The sequence below is a fragment of the Lissotriton helveticus genome, chromosome 3_1, assembly GCF_964261635.1.
Source record: "Lissotriton helveticus chromosome 3_1, aLisHel1.1, whole genome shotgun sequence".
NCBI classification, from domain to species: Eukaryota; Metazoa; Chordata; class Amphibia; order Caudata; family Salamandridae; genus Lissotriton; species Lissotriton helveticus.
Window position 1 is genome coordinate 1,816,191,490 of NC_136061.1, and position 20,628 is coordinate 1,816,212,117.

Genomic DNA, 20,628 nt, shown 5'->3' on the forward strand with positions numbered 1-20,628 from the left:
AAAGCACTCAAATTTAAACAAGCAACGAGAGAGTTAATGTCCTATTACTTACCGGTAATCTTCATTACTCCGGGTCCCGTAGTCCTCGACACCTTCTTAATTACATGTGGAGATAACCATCTCCTGACAGAAAAAAAAAAAAAAAAAAAGAACAGAGGTATGCTGGGACCCTAATACTGCCCCTCCCACCGGGAGTACATAAGCAGTACTTACCCAGCATCCAGTCTGTACAACCAAGCCCAGACAGGAAGGCCGGCTGCCCGGGAGGGAGGGGCGTAAGAAGGTGTCGAGGACTACGGGACCCGGAGTAATGAAGATTACCGGTAAGTAATAGGACATAACGAATAGTTTTCTTACCTGTCGGTGTAGTTTTGCAGCTTGAAGATCTTTCTGGATTCACTATGCTGTGCATTATTCCGCGGTCTTGTGGTTGGGTCCGGATTCGTAGTCTTTTCTTTGTTTTTTTTTTTTTTTTTCTCTTTGCCCAGGTGGGCGTCGGCGTCACACCCCCTTTGGGTGTATTTCCGGTGACGTCGGCATGCTTCCTGCGGAAGCTCCCACTCTTGGGCGCCATCTTCGGGTTCTTTTTTTCCGTGTTTCTTTCGTTTCCGAAGTAATGGCAATGTTCTTCTTAGTTTGTATTTACCGCTTTGTATTTTCAAAGTCTATTCTTTAGTTAACCACCTCTTCTCTCTCCAGCCTCATCTTTCTGGCGGAGGTGGGTGGGTTCGCTAGTGAATCCAGAAAGATCTTCAAGCTGCAAAACTACACCGACAGGTAAGAAAACTATTCGTTTTGCAGCGTGAATCTTTCTGGATTCACTATGCTGTGCATAGATTTTGTAGCGGTTTCTCATCTCTGTGGCGGCTGGGTGGAAGATGAGCGTTGGGTGTTGAATATGTGCTGTAGCACCTTCTGTCCCACTTGAGCTTCCTTGTTCATTTGTATGTCCACACAGTAGTGCTTCGTGAACGTGTGCACCGAAGCCCATGTTGCCGCCAGGCATATGTCCTCTATGGGTGTGTTAGCCAGGAAGGCTATTGTAGCGCCCTTCTTCCTGGTGGAGTGGGCACGTGTCCCCTCAGCCAGTTCCTGTCCTGCCCGTTTGTGGCAGAGTTGGATTGTTTGTGCGATCCATCGTGCAATGGTCCTTTTGGTTACTGCTTTGCCCATGAAGCTGTTTGCGAAGGACACAAAAAACTGTTTCGTTTTCCTGTGCCCCTTTGTCCTTTCAATGTAGTGCATGACTGCCCTTCTGGCGTCCAGGGTGTGCAGAGCTCTCTCTGCGCTGGTTGTGGGTTTTTGGAAAAAACTCGGTATCTGTATAGACTGGTTCATGTGAAAATTGGATACCACCTTCGGCATGAAGTGTGGGTCAGTCCTCATCACAACTCTATCGTTGTGTATTTGTATGTATGGTTCTTGTAGCGTCAGCGCTTGAAGCTCGCTTACTCTGCGTAAGGACGTTATCGCAACCAGGAAGGCTGTTTTCATAGTTAGCATCTTTAGGGAGGCCTTGTGAAGTGGTTCAAAGGGCTCTTTCATGAGTTCCGTTAGGACTGTGTTCAAGTTCCATGCAGGTGGCGGCACCCGCTTGGGTGGTGCGATCCTTTTCGCTCCTTCTAGGAATCTCTTCACCACCTGTGATGTGAAGAAGCTCCTGCACGTTTCTCCCCTTGTGTAGGCTACTATCGCTGCCAAGTGAACTCTTAACGAGGATGAGCTAAGGTTCTTCTCCAGTAAGTGCGTCAGGTACCTTAGCACTGTGGAGTCCCTCTTCATCTTATTGTGGAGTCTTTCCTGTCTGCACCATATTGTGAATCTTTTCCATTTCGCAACGTAGCACTTTCGAGTGCTGGGCCTTCGTGCCTCCCGAAGTACCCTCAGGGTGCTTTCTGGTAGTCTCAAATGTGCGAACTCTATGTCCTCAGGAGCCACGCTACTAGGCTCATGCTCTCTGGCTCTGGATGCAGTACCTCTCCGTTCTGCATGGACAGTAGATCTTTCCTCCTGCTGAATCTGTGGGGTGCACACTGTGTCATCTCCATGATCTGCGAGTACCAGGTCTGCCTCGCCCACTGCGGTGCGACCAGTATCAGTGTCATGTTGCTCGCTCTGCACTTGCTCAGTACTCTGTGCATCAGTGGTATCGGGGGAAAGGCGTAGGCAAATGTCCTTGACCAATCTATCCATAGGGCATTCCCCAGTGTCCCCTCCTCGGGCTGCCTGGATGCGAAGTTTTGGCATTTTGCATTCTGGCGTGTGGCAAACAGGTCCACCGATGGTGTCCCCCACCTGTCGAACAGGTATCTTGTCTCCTGAGCATTGAGCTCCCACTCGTGGGATGCCGATGTCTGCCTGCTGAGCCAATCGGCTTGTATGTTGTCCTTCCCTGGTAGGTGTATGGCTAGCAGGTCTATCTTGAGAGGGATGGCCCATCTCCATATCTCCTGCGCCAGCGTTGAAAGCGGTGCGGACTGTGTGCCCCCCTGCTTGTTGATGTAGAACATCGCAGTGGTGTTGTCTGTTTGTATCAATACCCTGTGCTTGTACAGTCTTGTTTGAAAGGCCTTCAGTGCAAGGAAGATTGTCTTCAATTCTAAGTAATTGATGTGCTTTGTGGCATCCGTCGGTGTCCACAGTCCCCTCACCTTGAGCTCCTCCATGTGAGCGCCCCATCCCTTCAGGGATGCGTCTGTGGTGATGGTCACTGTTGGCGTTGGGGGCGTTAGAGGCTTTCCCCTTGCTATGTTCTCCATGGTCCACCATGTCATCTCCTTCTGCACTGCGTGCGTTACAACCACTAGATCCTCCCAACTGCCTGTAGCTTGTGACCATTGCTCCTGTAGCCATTCTTGAATGGGTCTCATGTGGAGTCGTACATTCGGTACCAGGTGGATGCATGATGCCATCATCCCCATGATCTTGCTCGCCGTCCTCACTGTCCGAGCTTGTCCCTTCCGGTAGAGGCGAGTTTCCTTCACCAGCGCCCTCGCCCTCTTCTCGCTGGGGAACACCTTGCCCTGTAAGGTGTTGATCTGTGCTCCCAGGAAGATCTTCACTTGTTCCGGCTCCATTGATGATTTCTTCCAATGGATGGAGAACCCCAGGTTTATGAGCGTGCTGGTCACTGTATGTGCGTGCAGCTTGCATTTCTGGTATGAGTTTGCTTTCACCAGCCAGTCGTCCAGGTAAGGGTATACATGTATTCCCTGCCTTCTTAGGTGCGCTGCGACTGCTGCGAGGCACTTTGTGAAAACTCTTGGTGCCGATTTTAGACCGAAGGCCAGTGTCGTGAACTGGTAGTGGCTTTCTCCGACGGTGAACCTGAGCATGTGCTTGTGCTTCCTGTTCATTGGGATGTGCAGGTATGCGTCTTTGAGGTCTATAGTGACCATGAAGTCCCCGGTCTGCAACTGTGGGAGCACCTCTTGCAGGGAGGTCATTTTGAATTTTTGCGTTCTTATGAATTTGTTCACGAACCGTAAATCGAGAATGGGCCTCATTGTCTCGTCTACTTTTGGTACCAGGAAGTATGTTGAGTATACTCCTGTGTTTCTTTCCTTGAAGGGTACCCTTTCTATGGCCTGCTTCTGCAGGAGTTCTTTTGCTTCTTCCTGAAGGCACTGCAGCTGCTTGCTTGCTAGCGGCTTTCTTCTTGGTTTTCTGTTTGTTGGCCTCGCCTCCAACTCTATGCAGTATCCGAATTGGATAATGTTGAGGATCCATTTGTCTGATGTGATTCCTCTCCACTCCTGGAGGTGGAATCTTAATCTTCCTCCCACTGGTGTCCTGTGGTCGTAGGTGTCTAGTTTGTCTTGACCCATCTGTACGTGCTGCCCCCTGGGATCTTTTTTGTGGGTGGGCACACGGATTTTTTTGAAGTCACTTGGAGGTGGGCTGCTGGCCCCCTCTTCTATTTTGTCCCCGTCCATTTCTCCCTCGAAAGGACTGGCCTCTTTGTTGGTACTGCCAGGGCTGTTTCTGATGGCCCTGCTGACCCTGCGAGTCTGCCTGGTGCGTTTGCTGGAAAGCCTGGTGTGATGTACCTGGCTGGTTTCCGCCTCTTCCGCCGGGCCTCCGTGACGGGGTGCCCCTCTTGTTCCCTCTGAACTGCAATGCTCCCATGGATCTTGCTGTTTCGTTATCCTTCTTAAGTTGGCTGAGTTGCTCATCAACTGTTTGTCCGAAAAGCGTACTGCCGTTGAATGGTGTGTTCAGGATGCTGTGTTGCACCTCCGGTTTGAAACCGGATATCCTGAGCCAGGCGTGTCTCCTTTCCGTGACGCCCATCATCATGAGCCTGCTGGCGGTGTCTGCCCCATCCAGGGCCGTCTTAAGGCAAGAATTTGCAGCATTCTTCCCCTCTTCAATTAGCTTTTCGGCTTTCTGCTTGGCATCCTGGGGCAAGTCCTTCACCAACTGCCCCAGTCCCTCCATGATTTGGTACATGTGTCTGTTTACCAGGGCGTTGGAATTAGCCATGCGCCAGTGGGTCGCGGCATTCCGTTCGATCCTTCTGCCCACCAGATCCATCCTTTTGCTCTCTTTATCCGGTGGCGGGCCCGAGGTAGTGGGTACGTTAGCCCTCCTCCTTGCTGTGGCCGTGATAATGGAGTCTGCGGAGACCGTGCCCTGAATGTAGGCCGGGTCCTTTGCGGCATGCTTGTACTTCTTCTCAGTTCTGGGAGTTACTGCCTTGCATGTTGCGGGCTCCCTGAAAGCTTCCTTCCCCTGAGCCAAGACGCTCTCGAGCATCGGGAGGAACTGGCTCCTCGTTTGTGTTGGGAGCAATGTTTCCAGAAGGAAGTCTGCTTTCTGCTTCTCTTCGTCGAGCTTGAGCTTGAAAGCTGCTGCGGCAGATTGTATCACCGCGTTGTAGGCCCCGATGTCGTCCGGCGGCGAGGGCCTCGAGGGGTAGGTGTCGACCACCTCCTCCGGGCTGTCGGTGTCGACATCGATGTAATCTACCTCCTGAAGGTCATAGGGCGCCGACTCTGTGTCTGTCCTGCCCTCATCTTCCTCCCCATAGCTGTAGCTCTCGTGGGGATTCTCGTACTCCTCCTGGTCGTCGAACACCTCGACGTCCTGGTCTTGCTCGGTGACTTCGGCGACCTCTTCTTCTTCCTCCTCGACCGCCTCCAGCACTGGTGGCTTGGTCTTGTGAGGGATCGTGAAGGCCTTCATCCTTGCGTCGAAATCTTTTTTCCGCTGCATGAAGTTCTCCATTTCTGCCTCGAGGCGCCTTCTTTTCTTTTCCATCTCGGCCGCGTGTTCCGCGTCGGATGGTTCCGCCGCTCTCTTCGACGGATGGCTCGTCGCCGTGCCTCTCGGAGTCGAAGTTTTCGACGTCGAACCGGATATCGGGTCTCTGGTCGTCGTCGACAGTTTCGGGTCTTTCTCCCTCGTCGATCGATCCTTTTCGGGGACGATTTTCGACGTCTTCTGCTGATCAGCAGCTCTCGGCGCCGGGGACTCCTTCTCTGAGGATCCGCTGGGCCTGGGAGTAGTCGCGGACGCCGCCTTTTTTGGCGTCGGCGCTTTCGGGGTCTTGCCCTCGATTTTTCGAGACTCAGAGTCTCTCGGGTTCTTGGGGGCCGAAGAGTCTCCTACCTTGTCAGAAGTCTTCGTGTAATCGGTCTCTACGACCGTGTAGCTGTCGTCTTCGGCGGCAGCGTTGTCTTCTTCCTCGGAGGACATCCCCAGCTCGTAGAGCGACGGGGTCGGGGCCTTCCCCTGCAGGGCGGCGTGTGCTACCCTCTGCCTCTCTCTCACACGAAGGGTCTTCGGGGTGAAGGCGGAACAGGCGTTGCAGTCTCCGCTTTCGTGGTCCACCGGTAGGCAAAGGTTGCATACCGGGTGCTGGTCCTTCTGCGCGTACTTGTGGTGGCAGTTACGGCAGAACTTGAACGGCGTGTTGTCCATCCTCGAGCGTCCAGGGCCTCTCTGGTCGCGTGTTCGTCGACGGTCGTCGAAGATCTGGATGGAAAACGCCTTATCTTTGCTTGTCTTTCGTCGGTGAAGTCCCCTGGAGTCTTCAGATGACTTCTCCTCGTCTTTTCTGTATTTTCTTTCTTCTTTCTCCAAAAATGTCTGGAGCCCAAACGGGAACGATCCAGACCCGACCGCGGAAAAAAAGAATCTGAAGATGGCGCCCAAGAGTGGGAGCTTCCGCAGGAAGCATGCCGACGTCACCGGAAATACACCCAAAGGGGGTGTGACGCCGACGCCCACCTGGGCAAAGAGAAAAAAAAAAAAAAAAACAAAGAAAAGACTACGAATCCGGACCCAACCACAAGACCGCGGAATAATGCACAGCATAGTGAATCCAGAAAGATTCACGCTGCAAAACCCCCGGGTCCCTCCGTCCTCGACACCTTCTTAATTACATGTGGAGAATACCAAAGCAGAAAACCCGGCCTTCCGCACGCACAAGCACACCCAGGAAACCACAACAAAAGCAGCCACCCAAGGGAGCAACGAGAAGGAGGAAAGGAAGACAGCAGGAAACACCCGGCCCGCAACCCAGAACAGGACAACAGGGACAAGGACCGGAGAGAAAGAAAAAGTCCAGGGCGGCATGAAAAGGAGGCCGCCAACCCGAGAAACCAGCAACAGAGACCCGGACCAGGACACCAAGACCAGCCAAAAGAACCCACCGGAGAAGACCGCCAAGGCCAGACCCACCAGGAAGGCACACAGGGCCACGCAGACCCACCAGGAAGACGAGACAACCCGGAAGAAAGCCAAAGAAACCAAGGCCAAAAGAGCGAAGGCACAAGCACCCAGCCCAAAAAGGAAGGAGAAGCACAGACCAGAAACCCAGCTAAAATCCCAAAAATAAAAGAACACGAGCCCAAGAGACCCGAGGAGGAAACCCTGACCGAGGAGGCCCAGGAAGCAACAAGCACCCAGGAGCCCAAAAAGGAGCGGACGGGGAAGCACCCACAACCCAGTCGAAAGCCCATCAAACAAGGGGAGGCCAACAAGACCGGAAATCAGCAACAAAGAAAACAGAACCAGGTCGGGAACAGAGAAGCCGACCACAAGCCCAGAAAACCCCAACCCCAAAGGGAGGGAACACAAGGCAGGAGGGGAGCACAGAGCAACCGGGAAACCCCAGCAGCCCCCCCAAAGAGGCACAGAGAGCAGCACAAAGAAGGTGTCCAGAAGACACATGTCCACCCAGAAACCCACACCCAAGCCAGACCAGCAGCAAGGGCAGGAGCAGCAGGGAAAAGCAAGCCCAGGGAGCACAGCCCCCAGACCAACACCACAAGACCCCAACCCAGCAACGCCGGAGAGGAGTCAGGCAACCCGCAAAAAAGAGGCCAACAAACGCCAGCAGAACCGGGAAGCCAGGACCAGAGCCAAGCAACCCGACCATGCAGGAGGGCCACGCAGAGCCCAAGGCACAGCAAAAAATGGCAGGGAGGAACCGGGAACCCCCAGCACACCACCGCCAGAACCACACAGAAGGGTGGAAAAGAACAAAGCAAACCGCCAAAGCGGAAGCCAGAGGAAGCAGAGGGCCAACAAGCAGAAAACCTCAGACAACCCGCAGCCAGAAGGAAGAACCCCACCGAGGCAAGAGCACCACGGAACCACACCCCACACAGAGAGGGCGGACGGCACCCAACAGCCCCACAACGGGAACCAAGGCAGGAGAAACCAGGAAGACAGAAGCCAACCAGGACACCAAAACCAGGAAACACACAGCAGAACACCCCCAGAGAGGGCAAAACAGCCAGGAAGCACAGGAGGCACAGCCCGAGGACAACCAGAACAAGCAGGAAGCCCGCAGACCACCGGAGCCAAAGGACACCACAAAAGCCCCAACACAGGCGGAAGAAGACCGCCAAGACCCGCCAGCAGGAAGCAAGCCCCGAAGGACCCACCAGGGCGCGGACACAACAGCAGAGCGCCCCGCCAGGACACAAAGAGAGCCCAGGCAAGGACACAGAGCCCAAAGGCAGACCAATACGCAAGAGCCGAAGCCCCAGCAGACACCCAGCCAGCGCAGAAAGGCAGCACGGCCCCAGGCCACCAACCGGGAGAACATGAGACCCGGAGAGGGCGCGGCACCACCAAAAAACAGCCAGGCCCAAACAGCAGCCGCACAAAAACCAGGGTCCAGAAGGCAAAACCCCACAGGAAAGACCCCCGGGGAGGAAGAGCCACGGACAAAAAGAGAAGGCTCCCAACAAACCGAGAAGCAAGCCAAAGGCAAGCACAGGGGGAGCCAGAGCAGAAGCTGCCAGGCCAAGCGCACCCAAAAAACCCAAGGACCACACCAGAACCAGGAGCAAATGGCAAGGACCCAGCCACAGGAAGACCCAGGCAGGCAACCAGAGGAGAAAAGGAGCAGGCAGAGAGGGAGCCGCACCCGAGGCAGCACAAGCCACCCAAGCTCAGGCTGAGGGGACAAGCACCCCAAAGAGCCCCCGGCACAACAGCGGCAACCAACCAAGAGAGGAACCAGGCGCAGCCCATGGGACGGGAGGAACAGGGCCAGGAGCCCCAAACACCCACCAACCAAACGGAAGTCAGGAAGGAAAAACCAGGGGACCCAAGCGGATCAGAGGCAACAGCCAGACCGCAGCGGAGGCAAGGCCACCAAGGGAAAACAGCAAGGAAAACAGCCACCACAGGGGCGACCGGAACCCAAGCCAGCCGGAGGCAGCCCACAAACAGAAGAGCGAGAACCCACAGAGCCACCTAGAGCAGGGGCACCCCCGAAGAAGAGAACCAGAGGGAGCAGACGCACGGAACAACCCCCACCGGAGAACAACAAAAACCAGGGAGGGCCGGAGGCAAGGCCGAGGACCAGGAACCCACCACTCAGGAGGCCAGCAGCGAGGACACCAGAGTCAGCAACAGGGCACGAAACACAGCCCCGAACAAACCCCGGCACCCCCAGGAGGCACCGACCCAGGGACAAGACACAGTCCAGAAGGCACGCCAGGCAACACCCCAGGACCGACAGCAGAAGCCCAAGAGAGCAACCCCGAACAACGGACATCAGGACAGCAGCAGGGGGGCGAGAAACAGCCAGGAGCGGGGGCCCCCACCGCAAAAGGAGACCAAAACAGAATCCATAAAGAGGAAAGAAACAAGACGCCCGGGCCCCGGCCTAGCACAAAAAGCACAGGCCACCGGAGAACCGGCAGGGGGAAAGCAGACACGAAGGATACGGCAGGCCAAGGTGGAGGAACAGCACCCAAGACATCCCACCGAGCGAACAGAAACATCCAGCAAACGCACAGAACCCCCAGAGCCAAAGCACGGGAGAAAGCACGAAGACAGGAAAAGGAACCGGCAGGACGAAAGGGAAACACCCAAAACCACCAACGTCGCAGACATCATGCAAACCAAGAGAACCAACACGATGAGCGACCTCCAGTCGGCCAGCGACAGGAAACCAACAGCAGGAGACACGGGGGAAGAAGCGATATGGCCAGAACTAAAGGAAGCCAAGAGCCGCAGCCAAGACCCGCCCTCAGCTCCCCCGGCCAGAGAGCGAGTGCCCAAGCCAGAAGGCCATAACCACACCAACTCAAAAGGAGGGGCAAAGCGCTGCAGCAAACGACAGCGAGGGGCCCATCATCCAGAAAGAACGGAACCCACACCGAACCGCAGCCGAACAGAGAGCAGGGAACGGGAACAAAGGGACAACCCACACCCAGCGCCCCAAAGGATGACAAAAAGGCCCCAAAAACACAGAGCAGAAGAAATGCAGCAGCACCACATTCCCAAACAGAATCCCACGGTGCAAAGAAGCAAAACGTGTGCGACTCCCACCCAGCAGCATCCCCAGGAAAGCTGAGCGAGGCGCAGCACAGAGACCAGAAGGAGCACCAAAAAAGCGCCCCAGAGACGCGACAGCACAACGCCCATCGCTAAACCAGAAGCAGCACACAGGGCCAATTGAGAGATTTAAAATGCCTGGAACCGATCCCCTCGCCTGTATCAAAGCCGGCAGGGATAACAGTACACCACGCCGCCTCAGCAATGATGCAAAGGCACCAGAGAGCACGAGAGACACAGTAGCACAAGACTACAGCGACGTCGAAACCAGTGCAGAGTGGCAGAGCACCGACACAAGCAGCATGACAAAAGCGCAAACCCAAACCAAAAACGGGCAACAGAGCGCGTCACACATGAGCATCGCACAAGGTTGCGCACATGCATGAAAACCAACATAGAAGACAGTAAGGTCAATTGAGCGCAAACTAGACCCCAAGGTAACAGCACGCTGTACATAAGCAGCAGGTACGGTAGCATGCACACAGTCATATATGCCAGGCACTGGGAGAAAAAGTGAATTGCCCAGAATCACAGGATGCAGAGCGTCGTAGCCGAGACCCGAACTTGGGAAGGGTCAAGGAAATCGCCTGGAAGAACAAGATCCTCAGGACAAATAACGGCAGATGCGGCCCATACACCCCACCCGTAACCCACCAAGAAATAGACAGCACGGGGGCAGGCCCAAAGGACACCCAGGGCCACCAAAGGAGCGTCAATGAGTAGCGCTCACCCCCCGCCGGCAGCGAACACAAAACAAGCAGCCGCCACAGCCGAGGAGCACCAGACATCCCTGCAATCTCGTCAACCACAAAGAGAGAGAAAAGACACCGCAAAGCGCGACTCACCCAGAGCGGGGGTCAAAGCAGGAACAAGGCCCCCACTCAACAGCCGGCACCGGACCCTTCAGCAACCATCACATCCAGCGCAGCGCGTCTCCCACCCGGCCAAGCACAGGGAGACGCGCACCACGACCCGGAAGCAACCCGGAGACGGCGCACCAGCCTCAAAGGGCCGGCAAGGATCCACGGAACACCGGTCAGGAAGAAGCCAAGCCCTCCAGCAAGCCAGGCAGGCCGGAAGTCAGACACCTCAGGAACAGCACCCCTGCCCGCGAAGCCGGGCAGGGGAAGCAGAGAAGAGCAAGCACGCCACCCCAGCCCAGCAGGAGCAGGGGCAGCAACAGCAACAGCACACCCACAGTCCATTCTGTCGAAGACAGAAAAAAAGAACAGACGGGATGCTGGGTAAGTACTGCTTATGTACTCCCGGTGGGAGGGGCAGTATTAGGGTCCCAGCATAGCTCTGTTCTTTTTTACTGTCAGGAGATGGTTATCTCCACATGTAATTAAGAAGGTGTCGAGGACGGAGGGACCTGGGGGTAATAAGTCTTGCCTATGCAAGAGCTATGGCTTTACCAATATCAGCCATGTTGTACACCAGCGTGACTGCTGTTCAGCATGGCTACAAGTGAGTGGCAGGTTTAGAGTGTTGTAGAGTGGCAAAGTGCAGAGTACGCATAGAGTAGGAGCACACTGACATTACTGACAACACATTTACATTTGCAGAGACCTACATTATTACAGATAAAAGTATACAGCGAACACACGTGGAAATGTCTTCACCTAGTGTATTGGTTTGTTTTGATTGTATCAAAATACTTTGTTTCCGCCACACTTTAGAATTATAAAAAATGTGCTTCATTTGCGATTTCCTAATTCTGGTATATTCTAAAAAACCTGCATAGCTCATGTACAGACATTTACATTTTGTTGCGTGCTCACGTAGACCCTCTTATTTTGAAGTCAGAGAAATAAAAGTAAACACCAAGCCACACATCTGAACTTTGTTTTTGAACGCATACCAAATGTGAAAAGGTCAGAACAAGATTAAAAGGCCTGTTTACAAAAAGCAATCACATGTGAAGATTACAGTAACAAAGCTATGCTCCATGTGAGGGGCCAACTCAAGCTGGACAGCCTAAAACAAATAAAGAAAGGAAAATAGAAAGCAAGCACCTGAGTGACAAAACACTAAGCCAACGATAAGCAATGAGCAGAATGCAATCCCAGGAAAGCTTTCGGAATGTCCACAATCAGTCTTTAGCAAACCAGATAGCTTCTCTGGCTGGTAGACTTTGACCTAAAAAGAAGGCATTCCAAATCCATCTAAAAATGATATCCTATGTTACTGCCCAAGATACATTCACTAATGTCAGGAGCAAGTGAAAGATGTGGCCACAACAGAAGATCAAAACAAGGCATGAAGTAAATGCAAGTTCTTGTGGGAGGGAAATAGGTAAGAGTGGGGCAATACTGCTGCCAAGCACTTAGGGGAAACCACAAGATCCAATAAATTCAATAGTTTCTCAGACCACTTACAAAATGACATTAGTTTTCTACTTACGAGAAATGCCTTAAGTTAGCGGTGCGAACAATCCAATATGTGTGTATAAGATGTTTAGCCGACAGAGTGAACCTCCATTACATGTATGGCTGATTGCATACACAATTGACGCATATGCTACCAGGCAAGATCAGAGACCATTAGAAAAGCAAGCATTAGCAAAGCCAATAGGTCTCCCCATTGTGGGAACTATTTGCTTTAACGTCTTTTAGCTAGGTCATACAGAAGCATGGCTAAAAGTTAGTGGCATGGCGTAGAGAAGGAAGCAGAGCAGCGTGGGGCAGAACGGAGTAGAGAGACGCGGAACGGAGTTTCAGCAAGACTGAAGTTTTGTGGATGGGGTTTAAAGAATGCACATCAGTTGCTGCGATTATTATAGAAGATTTTTTTTTTTTTAAATACATCCCATGGCTAATGCGGTAAGAGGTGTTGAAACCAAACTCAACACTCCATCAAAAGGCTCATTATTGTGACTACAAAGTGGTAGGTTTGGGCAATCAAACACACAGCCCGTCACAGTCGTGAAGCATTGTTTTTAGCAGAGAAATGCAAGACCACACCAACATTTACTGAGCCAAAAGGTGTTTGCTGGCTAGCCTGAAACTTGCAGGGAATGTTCTATCCACAATGGCTGGGGATGCTGAGCTGGATATAAAGGAAGGAGGTAGTTGGGTGTTAAAGGTGTTGGGATGAGGACTCGCCGTTTGTGCCGATTGCAGATCCTACTGCTCACCTAAAGGACGCGAGTGGGGACACTGCAGGTGGCTATGGCAACAAATTACTCTGCTTCTCGGTACCACTAGATTCGTGGGTCACATGGAGATGGACCGAGTAACTCAAAATCAAAACATTGTGCCAATGCTTTGACGGTCGTGAATTAAGACACAAATGACAACATGCGGCAAGAAGATACACCAAAATACAGGGGCCACTTTGCTTCTCCTCTGTTCTTGGAGATAACTACAGATGTAGAGCTACTGTGCAGCAAAGCTCAGAGCATTCATGTGTTATTTCTGCATTTCATTTTCGATTTGTTTCCTATTTTAAGTACTAGGTTTCTGATTTGAATGTCAGACACCCTTTCTATAAGAGAATTCTTTACTCGTAAAGTGGAAAAATTATATTATATGGCTACTACCGTGCCTATACTCAGCAGCTTGAATAGAACCGGTGATGAGGGTGGGCGAAGCAAGTCTAGCGAGGCGCGGTGGCGGCGAGTGGGAGCAACGGATGGGGCAGGAGGAGTGGGAGGGGAGAAGAAGAAATAGTACCTCAATCACAGCCGGAGCAGCAGACACCAATTAAGATGAATCAAACTCATTCCATGCTTCACAGAAAGGAACGGAAAGGACACTTGGCCAGCACTGGCCAATAAGGAGGCAGCGAAGAAGAGTACAGTGAAGCCTACAAAAGGCAGGCAATGGGCAGGTTCCAAGCCCTTCTTTGTAAGCAATCTCACACCCAAGAAGTCATGTACTATCACAGGCTCGACCTAAAAATAAATAGAGAGGACACCTGTAGCATTTCCAGTATAGACTTCTGGGAAATAAAACATGGCAGCTGTGTAGAGTCACAAAACACGCTGCTAACTATGCCACATCAAAGTTTTTTGGATGCCTTGAGTATCTGGCATTGGTGATAGCACGACTCAAGATCAACTTTAATTCAGACATATTGTGGATGAGAAACTGAGGGCTGCCAGTTCCTGGGCGCTTTATTAGCTAAACTAGCTCAAATTGTTTTTTCTACCATGTACACAACACAATGAAGTGTAATCCCAATTTATTTTGTCCTAGTATACACGTATCCAAATGGCAGTGTTTTAGTTTTTAGCTTGCATTGCTAATTAATTAATAAGTTTGCCAATCACTCTTGATGAGGCTACTGGTCCAGAATCAGTCAAATGGCATTGTGATGCTTCTATTGCCAAAAAACAATTATGCGAGAAAGACCAGTTAAAAAAGCGACATGCAAGATTGGTGCAAATGGGGTTCCCGGAAATAACGCAGCCAGGATATAGGAAGTAAATGTGCTGTTGTCTACTGCCCGGCATCTTGTAATCCCTTCCTGCCCTGAAACCAGGATGTCTGGCACTCGTGACTGTCCTCCGTCAGCTAGATCCAAAGGCTATAGGATGTAAGGGCAGGAAGTAAATGGACAATGGCTTTAAGACTTCACAGAGGGGTTGACATCCATATGAACACAGCCATCCCACAAAAAACAATCAGATGGAAGAATTACACCAGAAACAGAATTATTTGCTTTTTTCCAAGGGGGTTGAGATGGTAGCCAGCCTTGGCTTATCGCAGTTCATTATGAGGTTGAAACCTGTGACCTGGCCATGCTACTCTTCGTGTGTAGAACGGGGGAGAAGTGAGGAAATTATTTCAACTCTTTCCAACATTATTTTATGCTCAATGTACCCTGAGAATTCTTGGTTAAACCTAGGGTGAATCCAGAGTATGGCTTTTGGCTCCAGAGCTTCCAATGCAAGGTCAGACACAAATGCGCTCATCCAGGACCCCATCAATCATGCATCTGGGTTCAAGAGACCTCGGTGTACACTAACGTCTGGAGCATCCCTTTTGGTAAAGTGCTCGGTTATAATTGGGAGTACAGTCTACCTCACTGACACCAAGCAGAATCTGGCTTAATACACCATTTATTATTTCAAGACTAGCAGACCTCAGCGATTCCAGAAATAATGCAATGCAAGGGCTCTTAGTAACAAACTTGAGGACTAGAGACAGGAAGTTGCTATTTTAATTGAAAAGTGGCTATTCTCGGTCGCGAGACTATACCCAATGAACTGGTCTTGCTGTGATGAGTGAAGATGGCATTAATGAGTGTCACGCTCTTGAGGAGCCAGACCACCTGTCTCTTGTGCACCCAGGATTCCGATATAAGGTCAGTAGCTGTAAAAAAAAAAAAAAAAAAGAGCACACAAACCACACACACTTCTACCACACAGTACCTTTTCAAAGTCACAGTACCAAATAAATTCTCCCCACCACCAGCAAGCAAAACACGCAGCAGCCTAGAACTGCATAATGTCAGTGGCCCCGATCACGGCCCAACAAAGTAACTGCAGTGTTCTGGTGAAACTCAACATTGAACCCACACTGAATCCCCATAGATTTAATGTTATAAAAATTGGCTTACACAGAGAAGAAAGACCTGGAAGTTAAGACAAAAAAAAACATGATAAAAGCAAAAATCATGAGGAGAAACTCTGCCAGAAAGAGCTGTACGGACCATGGTAGGCGGCACTTACCAACGTAAAAAGTGCTTGGTGGCTGCTTTTCCCCGACCTGCAGCACCATGAGGTTGGAGGTCTGAGGATCATGACGAAGCCAAAGGGCCACACCAAGGATGACACCACCAGCCAGCTGAAGGAGGAGAAGAACAGAGAATCAGTACTACATGCACAGGTACCCACCCAATTGTTGACCTTTGAGGGGTCTCCAAGTATGACCCATGTCAGGGTTTTGAATAGGGACTCTACTCTTGGCCCATCAGTGAACCTGGCACAGTGTATGGTTGTCTCAGCTTTTGGGATGGGGGAAAAAGTGAGAGTAGTGCATAAACCAGGCAAGGAAGTAAGACCTACAGGCATATAACATCTGAGCCCGTTTTTCAAGATTAGGACCCATCTTGTGGTCAGGAGCTTCACACTGGGATCACCTAGGTAAGGCAAGATTCTGAGATCTAGCATAAAGTCAGAATATTTTCACGGTCTACAGTCTGATGGCCAGATGTATCAACATTAGAAATTACGACTTTCAAATTCTGATTCTTGCCGAACTAAGTTCAAGCTCCTTTCTAAGTGAAAGTTATTTAAAAACATAACAGTAATAAAATTTCGAAAACTAATGAAAATACAGCATTTTCCAAACAGTCTTAAACAGTCTTCTCATTTGTAGAATGATTTCTCTTTTGTTTCCAGTAAATAAGCATTAAGATAGTAATACAAATACTAAAGTCCTGAAAAGCAGTAAAATTTACTGTATTGTTGAGCAGAATTCATCACGTTCCACTTTTTCAAAACAGCCATGTCAACATAATGGAAAGATTTAAATGAGTTGCAATGCGGAGGTCTCATTAAAGGGTAAAGTTTAGTGTACAACAGCGCAGATTCATCAACGTGTTATCTATTAAAATAACAGAACTCTTGGACAGCCTTCTTTGGCGGATTCAATTTAATTAATCAGATTATTTTGTTAGAGGCAAGACAAAGACTGTAGACCAATAGAGGCACTCGTGTGCATGACGACATCAGGTAAATATTTATTATGCAACTTATTAAAAGCCATAACATACCTTAAAATAATGTTACATGTATACCTCAGTGGGTTTACTTAACACTGTTCGAACCGAAAGCATGGCTATATAAGATACTGCTGCATCATTTAAGTAAGTTTGTACCCCTTCAGTTTTTGTGCTGCTTGAATTAAACATTTTGAAAAACGACAACGATTGTGTCCGTCGGTTTAAAACATGCAATTACTGCCTGTCGGCAGGAACGAATGCCTAGTTTTCTTATCGAATCACAATTTGGAAATCGCAATTCCCAATGTAGGACAGATTTATTTTTAAAATGTCAGTTATCGAGGAGTCACATATTGTCCTGCCTTCATGACTATTAATGAGGTAGGTCGCAATTTCCAACGCACTAGAAATCACATCCATTGCAGGGATGGTGGTCTGCTGGGATCAGCAGACCACCATGTCTGTGACTGCTTATTGCTAAAGCATTTTCAGGGTGGGTGGGTAGGAGAGGAAATGGGATGAGTCTTAAAAATTTGAAAAAAGTTCAATTTATTTTTAAGAGTACGACCTGGGACCACTGCCTGCACTTAAAAAATATTTTGTATACCGTGCTCGAAGGGGTTCCATGAGGACCCCTTCAGGTTTGCGAATCGGTTACCATCAATTTTGAATTGGTGGTAAAGTATTACTGCCTTGCGACTGGAAGTTGGTCGCAAGATATTAACACCACTGTGATTCGGAATTTGGAAGGGATGCTCTAAACATACCCTTTCCAAATACGAATTGAAATTAGGTCGCAAACACAAACTGATTCAGTAACAAGTTACCGAAAGTTAATGGGCCTGTTATACTTTGAAAAAAGCTTTTTTTTAACGGAGCAGGATCAAGGTTGTTCGAATATGTGGGGGCCATGGCTTGACATTTGCTCAGATTCTCCTAGCCTTCCAAATTTGCAGATGTAGCACCCTAAGAAGTTTTGCACCAAGGTTCTCCTAGACAACATGTAAAACTACATCTCCCATGTGGACTTTAGAAAGGAATGAATCACCAAATGATTTCTGGACTCTGCTAGTATGAACAGAAGGGGAATCTGGGACCAGCATCACGTGGGTTTGGGAGAAGACCAGGCTTGAGTATATGGCACCAGCAACAAATCACTGGTCACTGGTGGTTTTTAGACTATGTGTGAGACCACGCCAGCTATAGGGGTGAGCTCTGGGGACTGTGTCCCATGTCCTGAGCACAGGTTGAGACTATTCCTCTGGCCGAGGGGGCACTGGCACTACAGACAGATTCAGACCCTAGTGAACCGAGGTGGAGATGCTTACACGGACATGGCGGTTCACTCGCAAATGGTAGTAGTACTAGTTTAACAGCCCGCGTTTAAGAAGGGTTGTAAAGCTAGACCTTGCTTATTGGCCTAAAGAGTGACAAAAAATACTCTAGTAAGGCAGAAGCTGGGCCGCCTTAAGACTGTACACGAAAGACAAGAACCCACACTTCCATGAATTTCACACCATATACTTTAGGGATGAAAAAAGATACACTATTTAATGTGTTTACCTTGGCGATTAGTTGCGCCAGTTTTATTCATCAATTTTCACGAAAAGAGAACATGTCACTATAGTCAAGAGAAATATCAAAGCCTTAAACGTAATGGCCATTTAGCGTCCAATATTTACAATGAAAAATTAAATATTTACAATGCAGAAATGTGATTTAAACAAAATGACAAAACATACATAAATTGTGAAACTGTGCAAAAATAGTACACAAACGTCATTATGTGATATCATTTCACAAATAAAATGAGGGGAAGAATTATCCACATGTTTTTTAACATAACATTTTTTATGAACCAACAGTTTTTTAAAGACTGAAATATAGTATTTGGCAAAAATGGAGATTTTTAGTAGATCTCCAAAAACAACACGACAACCTCTCGGTAGAAATGTTGATAGGCTTTTAAATCATAAACAATTTTAGATGTTTACAGGACTTGATCCTATCCGCCTACGCGTTTCGAGTTTGTGAGGGTTCTTCTCAAACTCTCTTCAGGGCCAAATGAATTCCATTCCCCATTTGTTAAACCTAATAGTGAAAACATAACAAATAATGGATACTTAGTGCTAGCTGCTTCCATCAACCCGCTAAAATCTCCTCCTATGTACAATTTGTTAAAACAACACATACCTCTAGGGACTCGAGGTAGGTTAGTTCATCCAAATAACTTGTGGAATTTTGAAGGATTTTGAAGGATTTGTGCGTGTTTCTAGAAAAACAGGAGTTTTATATGTGATACCTGTTTTTTAACATAAGGTGCCATTTTAGATGAGACAGATTAACAGTGAACTCATACCTGGCTATAGTTGAAAAGGCCATCTGGTCGTACTCCTAATTTTCAGTTACCTTCATTTGGAAAACAGAGCGCTGTAAGTGAAAACGCTCGTGTTATTTTATTTCTGCGCCAGCATGCTTCACTCAATCTTATGTTGTACTGTCCTGGATGGGATAGCACTTACTTTAATTATGTTGAACCGCCTGGTGTATTAGTTACCAACGGTATCTCAGTGTGCTTGACACTCACGGTGTCGCCGCCGGAATCTTCCTCTGGCGCCGCAGCTCTGTTGAAATAACGTATGAGCGGCAATCAGGGATGAAATTCCAAAACGCCCTGTGAATTATATTGGAGCCACTGATGCGTGTACTTGCATTTAGCAGGGCGGCTCAGTTTAGAATTTAGACGCATGGGAACCGCGGTCGACATTATTACAACAAAGTAAGCCCGCGCTGTAAGTTAAGCGGGCGCCGCTAATGAGCGCTGTGACACTTTGTCGGGCGGCACAGCCTGAGATTTGTACGCGGGAGAGCCCGCGCTCGGAATTATTAAAACCAAAGTCCTCGCATTTGTGTTTAAACGCAACATTATTACAACAAAGTAAGCCCGCGCTGTAAATTAAGCGGGAGCCGCTAATGAGCGCTGTGACACTTTGTGAGGCGGCACAGCCTGAGATTTGCACGCGGGAGAGCCCGCGCTCGGAATTATTAAAACCAAAATGCTCGTGTTTGTGTTTCAAACGCAACATTGCAGTGTGAAGCTGCTGGGCTATCTAGGTTAGCGCGCTGTAAGGAGGCGTCTTGGATACTCGACATACCTTTCAGTCCAGGGGTGTGAATCACTTCCTCATTCCTTCACATGAAGTGAGTGGAGTTCTGGCATTCTTACTAAATGGGCTACGCCTCCATTATAAACCAATCACAGTTGCAGGAGTTGTGTGTGGTCCAACTCATGCATTGTGGGGCATATAGTCCAATGGCTTAAAGCCTAGAAAGTTCACTCATCGAGTTTAGACCTGAGTTGATAGTGTCAAACCGAAGTATAAGGTAGGCCTCTTTTCGCAGCAGCGCCTCCTCTACATTAGGTGACCTATGCTGTGGGTCAATCGCGGCTAGAACAGTCCACTTGAAATCTGTCTCCTTATGGTTTGCAGTGGTAAAATGTTCAACCATTGGGGCATTTTGCACTTTTCTCTTTAATCTAGAACGATGTTGTGTGATCCTGACATTTACTTGCTGGCATGTCTTCCCTATGTACAATTTATTGCAAACGCACACAATCCCATAAATCACATTTTTACTCTTACAGTTTGTGTGTAAACTGTGTCTCCATTTCAAGCCATTATGGCTAAATACATCTCCTACAACACTTTGGCAGGCCACGCAGTTGCCACATTTGTGGTGGCCAGTGATTGGTTTGAGGTTCCATTTAGATATTAAATCACTTTTAGGTTTCTGGATGAAGCTATCTGCTCTGATGATTTGTTGGCCGACGCTCAGATTTTTCTTCATCGCGAAAATGGGTTTTTGCAACGGGGATTCCAACCCCTCCAGCAAATGCCAATTCCGCAAAATAATCTGGCGGAACTTGTTTGTGTGGGCTCCATAAGTCGTGACACATACGAGTTTGTCCAACTCCTTTTTCTTTTTGATTTTAAGCAATTCTTCTCGCGGGGTGAAACGTGCTCTTTTTTTAGAATGCCTAAGGAGTTTTTTAGGATAACCCCTTTTGGCTAGTTCTTCACAGAATGTATCTGCATGGGTATTAAACTCATTGAGGTCAGAACAATTCCGTCTGATCCTGAGTAGCTG

At 49.2% G+C, this 20,628-nt stretch overlaps 1 protein-coding gene across 1 annotated transcript in view; it reads right to left on the reverse strand.

The window, feature by feature from the left end:
* Nucleotides 1–20,628, reverse strand: part of CD81 (CD81 molecule) — a 228,427-nt gene that overhangs the window by 164,093 nt on the left and 43,706 nt on the right. Inside the window, exon 2 of the mRNA XM_078682732.1 lies at nt 15,485–15,599. Coding sequence (XP_078538858.1) covers nt 15,485–15,599 — 115 coding nt within the window. The remainder of the gene's footprint in view (nt 1–15,484; nt 15,600–20,628) is intronic.